The 7,617-nt window shown below is 34.6% G+C and overlaps 1 protein-coding gene across 1 annotated transcript; it reads right to left on the bottom strand.

Moving 5' to 3' along the window:
- Positions 1-372: 372 nt before the first annotated feature.
- LOC145097171 (putative trehalose-phosphate phosphatase J) lies at positions 373-3,192 on the bottom strand. The gene is made up of 8 exons (XM_079034689.1): positions 2,738-3,192; positions 2,497-2,637; positions 2,234-2,398; positions 1,886-2,122; positions 1,704-1,773; positions 1,502-1,572; positions 1,310-1,402; positions 373-774 (listed from the first exon to the last, which is right to left on the bottom strand). The coding sequence occupies exons 1-8, from the start codon at positions 3,008-3,010 to the stop codon at positions 712-714; spliced, it is 1,113 nt and encodes a 370-aa protein (XP_078890815.1). The 5' UTR covers positions 3,011-3,192; the 3' UTR covers positions 373-711.
- Between the last annotated feature and the right edge of the window lie 4,425 nt (positions 3,193-7,617).

Genomic DNA, 7,617 nt, shown 5'->3' with positions numbered 1-7,617 from the left:
TTTTTTTTTAAATTAACATATATAATATATGGATATAAGGACTAGTTTATTTAATAAAAAAATAATTTATCTTTCTTTAAAATTAATATATATATATATATATATATATATATATAAAATAGACTAGTTTATTTAAGAAAGAAAATAATTTCCATTTGGTTGTTATGGGGTGAAATTTAGATTTGGTTGGCTTGTGAAAAGAAAGATAATGTTAACCTATTTAACAATTGATATAATTCAAAGAGATCCATTCTTCATTAAAACCATAACGACCAACAATATATATATATATATATATATATATATATATATATATATATATATATATATATATATATATATATATATATATATTCCATAAACACATTAAAATAATACAGAAAAACCTACTTCTATTTTCATTAGATACCCATGCAAAATTACAAACACGTCCATACCCTCTTGCTTTAGGGTGTTACAAAATGTACAAATGCCCATCAACAAGAAAGCCCATATTAACCAAAAGCTGCCCTATTGCCTTTTTATCCGTCTTGTCCTTTCTTCCATTATGCTTGGACAAGATTTACATTTACTTAACTTCTATTCATCATTACTTATATACATACACAATATATATATATATATATATATATATATATATATATATATATATATATATATATATATATATATATATATATATATCCATTAGTTCTTCAACCCATCACACCTTCAAAACCTTCGGCTCTGTTGATGCCTTTTCCATTCAACTAACCGTTGTAAAAAATCCATCACCTATAGACATTCACAACACCTAAATCAGAATAATAGATAAAATATAGATTTAAACACATAATCAAATTACATTAATTACTATTTACTACCATAACATTTATAACCCGTTGCAACCATTTTCACTAAGCGCATTTAATCGTTACCCATCAACTTCTATATCATTATTTTGTGGTTCATTCAAATAACAAATAACTTGATTATGTTTTTAATGTTAAACCACAACAACCAAATAAATAACTACTAGTATTATATTTCATCTTTTACATTAAAACCATTTTATATCCTCAATCTACTTCTATTAAAAGTTCAAAAACCATAATATTTCATAGTGTTTCATTCAAAATTTGTTTAAAAAATAGTGAAAACCAAAAAATCAAGAATATAAAATATAAGATTGATGGATTTTGTGTTTTTGTTATGTTGCCAAAATAAATAAAGATCGAATGTGAACAATAAAGAAGAGGGCCACAGCAAATATTCCTAAAAAAAGAAAAAGTTAATAAAAAGTAACAGAATAATATTATTGAAAACTTGCCTCGGATGGTTCCTGCAAAGAATAAGATGCATTTGTGTCCTTTGGAATTTTGGACACCAGAATGCCAAAACCTTGTCCTCTTTCTCTCAATACCTAATTTTTACCAAAAATAAATAAAAAACAAAAATTAATTTTATTTTCATGGGATCACCAAAAAGAAATTATTTTCTTTTCTTGTATAAAAAAACCAACCTTGAATGCGTCTTCGTCCGTTCGATCGTCTCCAATGTAAATAGGAAAGACATCTGTACAGTTGGCATAACCTGAACACATATACGTATCCATCAAGTCGTGTATGTTACACGTGTAATTTTATATTTTTTTATTTTATTTTATTCCTTTGTTATGAAGTAATAAAATAAACGATAGAAGAAAAGATAAAACGATGACGTACCCAGTGACTCTAACAAAAACTCGAGGGCTTTGCCTTTGTCCCATTTAATAGTGGGACGGATCTCTAGCACCTGGAAATTACCAAGTATAAAATAAATAGTGAGATTTAATATTTATTTGTTTTTTGGAATTAAATAATTAAATAATACGATAATATAATTGTGGTGAAAAGACGATTCTAACCTTCCTTCCTTGAGATAACCGAAGCTTTGGGTAGTCTTTCAACACTGATCTCACTTGCGCAGCAAGCTCGCTCCATTTCTTTTCATCAACACATCGGAAATGCACAGAAAGACAGAATTTATTGTTTTCCACTTTTGCCCCTGGTGTCGATTTCGTTTTCTCCATTAATAAACCATAAACCTCATCTATCATGGGTAGAAATTCACTAGCGGGTTGACAGAGAACACTCGGTGGATTCTGAAGATCATGAAAAGATTTGAAGTTTAGAATTTGATCATGTAAATAAAACCCAAATAAAAAATGAAGTGGAGAAGATGATTATCAGGATAATGTGTGAAAGTGACTTACTTTCTTATGCTTGGAGCCTTTCGAAGGGCCTTTAATGTCCATGCCATGGCTTCCAGCGTAGTAAAGCTCTGCTAATTTGACAAAGTCATACACTTTATCTCTGCATCTTCCACTAACAATGGCAGTGGGGAAGCATCCAGCGAGTTTTCTGACTGTTGTTCGCATCTACGAAGATGAAAAATAAGGAATTTTGTAAGGGAAAAGAGTATTGATTTTGGAGTTTGGAGTTTGGACGTGAATCTAGAGTGGAGTTAAATGATTACCGCATCCGACATGTAAGCCTGATCGGGGTCATCGACGATTGGGGAGAGTGTGCCATCGTAATCGAGAAACATCACTATTTGTTTTCCTTTTGAAGCGTTAGTAATTTCGTCGAACACGTTCAAGGCAGAAGGATGCCGATCCTGATTCATTCACACATGCATTTTCAGATCGAGTTTTCATTTCAAATTCAAATTTAAATATCAATCTAGGAACACGATATGTAGTAAGGTAGGTACTAACCATCCATGAGGTTAATTCCTGCGAGAGAGATACATCGGATTTTCGATGAGACGTCGGAGACGAAGCTCTCATAGATTCCACCCACGCGTTAATCCTCGTTCCACCGTTGATTTCCAGGTTCTGTAGCAGCTTCTTCTTTGATATCGTGATATACCCTCCAGGCATCAACGGCGGTTTCTTCATCTCCGCCGCGAACAACGCCTTGGGCACAACCGTCATCGCCATATCCATTCCGGATTTTGCTTCTGCAACCATGACTTTCTGTTTTGTCATTTTGTGTATCAATCTCTGATTTCTTCTCCGTTGAACAACAAAAACCAAGTCTGGGTTTGATCCAAAAACCCAATGGGGAAACGAAATCAGAGGAAAAGATTAAGAAGTCAGAAATGACAGAGAGATTAAGAGATTTAAGAGTGAGAAGAACTCTGTTTAGGGGTGAAGGATACCAATGGTAGTTTGGTTTGCTTTATAGTTGCAACCGGACACTAACAGACGAAACGAAGTGGGGCCCACGTAATTTTTTCCTTTTTTCTTCAACAGTTTGCTTTTATACATTAACCGATATTTGAACAGGGTTCCACTATAAATCTGTGGATCCAACCACATGGAAACATTACCCCACCGTCATATCATTCCTGTAGGTTTGCCTTGCCGCCGTCTTAGCCGTCAACCTATAACCAACCTCTTCGTTCTCCCAAAGCCCTTTGAGGACAGCTGGCATAGTATTAGTACACGTGGCACACATCTCATGGATCCCTATGACGAGAAATAAAACATATCGGTACCATATATCTTCTACACACTTAACTTTCTCGTACACTCTCTTTCCACCGAAAATAAAATAAATATATTAATTCTTATGTTCGATAAATATATTTATGTCGCAAATTTGTTAGTTTTTCATATGCGTTAAAATTTAAATCATGTCGATAACTATTTTTCAGATAACTGGTATATCGAGTTGTTTTTTGTTCTTACTTGAGCAAGTATAATAGAACGTTCTAGAGTGTTTTCATGAGATTTTTTAGATATAGAATCGTTTGGAATTTTAAAAACTTATTGTAATTGTCGTTTGAAATTAGCAATTTTTTGGTGGAAGTAATTGTTTATTTATTTCAAGATTCGAAGTTCCATGAATAAACTCCTGTATGATGTATTAATGATCAAAGAAAGTTTTGTCATGCAATAATGGCGATGATGAAAAATAATAAATATAGCTAATCACTTGATAAATGCATTTTAAAGAAGGTTGGTGCGTTAACACAAGAATATTTATGAACGTATCTATATCCTATAAACAAATTAAATACATTTTTGCTGTTGTGTTGTCGTAATTGTGTTTGTTTTTTAAAGGTCGTTAACCTTTTATGTTTGTATGTGGACAAACGCTTTAGCTTGCCGATTATTTGTTTTTTCGAATACCATAGATCTAAATATATATGTCCTTTCTCTTCTTGCTCAAGAATTAGAAAACAACATTGTTCTTAGAAGAGTAAGTTTGTATATGCTTGGGATTGAATGTAACATATTGTTAAACATTTTATTAACCAAGTAGGGTAGCCTCAACTTGTATTTAGAAAATAACTTCTCTACTCTACAAACGTCTTCTAAATCTAAAAAAATACCGCCTCATTCTTCCTCACTTACCTGTCAGGTCAATATCATATTTCACGACTCCTTCCCAAAAAAACACAATCTTCATCTCATACCTTGCAACCGTAGCCGTTGGCCCTTCCCTCTGTCGATAAGTACGTCGTTGTCCATGCCATCTCCAACTCTGTACATATATTTCTTTCCCCTTCTTGCTAGCCCTTCTTTTCGCTTCTCTTCTTTCTTCATTTTCCTCTTTTTGTACATTATGGTTAGATTTTCGTAAAATCATACTTTGTGATACAACTTACTGAGAATATAACAATATTTGATTTTCTTGTTGCGGAAATCAAATTGTTGTGACAAAAGTTGCAGAAATTTAATGACATATGTTAAAAGTTGTTGAAATATGAATTCCTTGTTGTTAAAATCATATTTTTGTGATAAATGTTATTGAAATTGGTTAAAATTTGTCAAAGATTGAATTTCTTGATAATGAAATCATATTTTTATAATAAAATTTGTTGAAATTCGTTAAAGTTTGTTGAAAATGTTAAATGTTGCTAAAATATGAATTACTTGTTGATGAAATTTGTTGATCATCCTTATAAACCTCATCTTCGCTCCAGTTATAGCCAAACGTTGGTTCCTGGCTAATTTGCACATCGGTGTCATTTGAACCTTTATTATTCATCTCATTGTCTGTTTCCTCATGTTCATTCACTCCTTCAGATTGGGATATGGTACCCTCATTGGCTATGCGAAGAGTTTCTTCCATCATAGACGTCAATTTTTGGGTCTTTTTTATATCATCCGTGAAGAGTTGTGAATACAATTAAGCATCGATTTCAAACAGAAATATGTGATGGGTTTAGATACAAAACATAAGTGTGTTTTTATAAAAAACGGGCAATGAAAGCTTAAAAATAACAAGTTTAATTTGTCGAGTTTATAACAAAACCAAACCATTTAAGATCTATTTGTAGAGGTTATAATGATATTAAAAACAATCATATAGTGTTTTAAAATGACAATATGTAGAGCCTTTGAATCCACTTGATTTTGGGGTGTTGATGACGATAGAAATATCAAAGAATATGATCTTATCTATAGGATCATATTTTATTAGTAATATCATTTAATAATGATTTTTGAGCATAGATCCAACAGTCTCCAACTTGCACAAAATTCATTGCAGACTGACATAAACAGTAGTTGTCGTCTAGAAACGAGCTACTATTCTTAACAATACATGAAGGGTGTCATCTTATCAACAATTAATTCTAGGAGCTCTAAGCTACAATTATTACTAAAGGTGTGGTATCAGTTATTCTTTTGTCTCTGTAAGTCCCTCACCAATAAACCAACTGGTGATCAAACAATGTGAAGAAACTAAAATGATAAATCAAGAAGGAGTGGAAGCCAGATCAATCCAAATGCACATGATTTTCTATTGAATCAATTGTTAGGTACAAAGGATATTACACACAGCAATGACCGAAAATAGCTAACCCAAAACTGGTCATCTAAGTCTCCTATTTATAGTGAACACAAACAACAAACCAGTTTTCAACCGAAAACACCACGAGACCAAAAACGGAACGTTTTCGGTCCAACCAAACGAAAACTAAGATAAATCCCTAACAAGAAGTAATAATGCCTACAAAACATATATGCCTAGCACAAACCAACAAATTAGGTCCTAACAGTCTCCCCCTTGGTTTGATGTTAGCATGAATTCAAGGCTTGTCAACGATCATCACATCTGAACTTCCCATGGCGCCTGCCCACATTTTCTTGTTGATAATTTCAGCGACCATGCCAGTAAACTCTTTAGCAGCAACCTCCAGAATATCATCATTGACCAAGATCTGATGCTTTGTCAAAGTATGGATATCACGCTCACCGAACTGTAGGAGATCCTTTGCTTCAATAAGATGAATATTATGAGTCGGGAGCTTGATGACGGTGGTGGTTGTGATCTCATCAATTACCCAGAATTCCATGTTCCGCAGAGAACTGTCAGGTAACTGTGGAACAATAGGAATTTTTGTCATTTTTTTGGTAAGAGGCCACATCACATTTTTACGGTATGGTTTGTGCTGGGATCAAATACGCCCTTGGCTTTCTTGACAAAAGACTTTGTAGTCTTCATCCCATCGAACTTTCTTTTTAGTTGATTCTCCAAAAAGAGCTTGAAGTTAGTTCCACGATGATCGTTCGATGGGTTGTGGAAGGGAGCCTCAGACAATTCTGTAAGATCAACTTTAGTCCAAGAACTAAAGTCATTTTGATGCGCATAATACTCCACATTTCCACTTTTCCTTTTGACTGCCCAGACATTCTTTTGGTCATGAAATCCTCACACCGTAATTACCGACCTGTCTCCATACATGGCTTTGAACCGCTTTTTCCGAAGCTCAATCACACTCAACTGGGGCTGATCACCGCGAACGTTTTTATCAGAACTTTTCATGAAGAGAAAATTCCCTTTTCTTTGAGTAGAGGCTTCCTTCTGAGCTCACTTTAATGTGACTCTGGGATCAGTATTGGCAGGTTCATTTTCAAATTGGTCAACGATTCGAGTTGTACTGGTATGGCGCAGAACATCTTGTGGAACAGGGGCAGAAATGCTAGGGGAAGCATCTTTTTCATTAGGCTCACTGACGGATGTTTTGAATTTGTCACCAAGTTCACTAATTAGCTTATGCTTCAAATCAAAGTATCCGGTAGTGAGAGCGCCGAGATTGAGCTGCAAATCAGAAATTTGTTTTGACTTTTGAGAGTTTTCCTTTTCGAGCTCGGAGACTCTAATGTCTAGAGTTCCAATCAAAACATCCTTCTCAATAAGCTTTTGATTTAAGATCCCGATTTCTTCCTTTAGCTCAACAATTTTTGGATCTTCGTTAGTGGAGCTCCCTGCAGCTATAGATATGCCATTTCCCTTGGATGCAGGGTCAACACCTTCTTGGGCTAAAAACCTAGCCAGCTGTTCGGAAGCGGCATAATGAGCAGGTTGGGGTGTTTGGGAGCCACCAGGAGCTGACGAGCTTCCGACTTCAAAGGATGTACGAATAACACTGGGGCCCTCATGCAACACTTGACTATCAACATGAGCTGGTTGGGTTGGTGTAACGATCGTAGATGATTGTTGAACATGCTGAGATTGTTCCCTAATGAGCACTCCCAGCCTTGGATCTGCTCATCTGCTTTTAAGTGGTCGCTGGGGGGCTTGAGACTCTTCCAGATCACGATCAGATGGAATGACGGTTGGAGTAGCAGCTGCTCGA

This window comes from Lactuca serriola, chromosome 4 (assembly GCF_051521515.1).
Source record: "Lactuca serriola cultivar US96UC23 chromosome 4, Lser_US96UC23_V15, whole genome shotgun sequence".
Lineage (NCBI taxonomy): Eukaryota > Viridiplantae > Streptophyta > Magnoliopsida > Asterales > Asteraceae > Lactuca > Lactuca serriola.
This window is presented reverse-complemented; position numbering and strand designations above follow the sequence as displayed.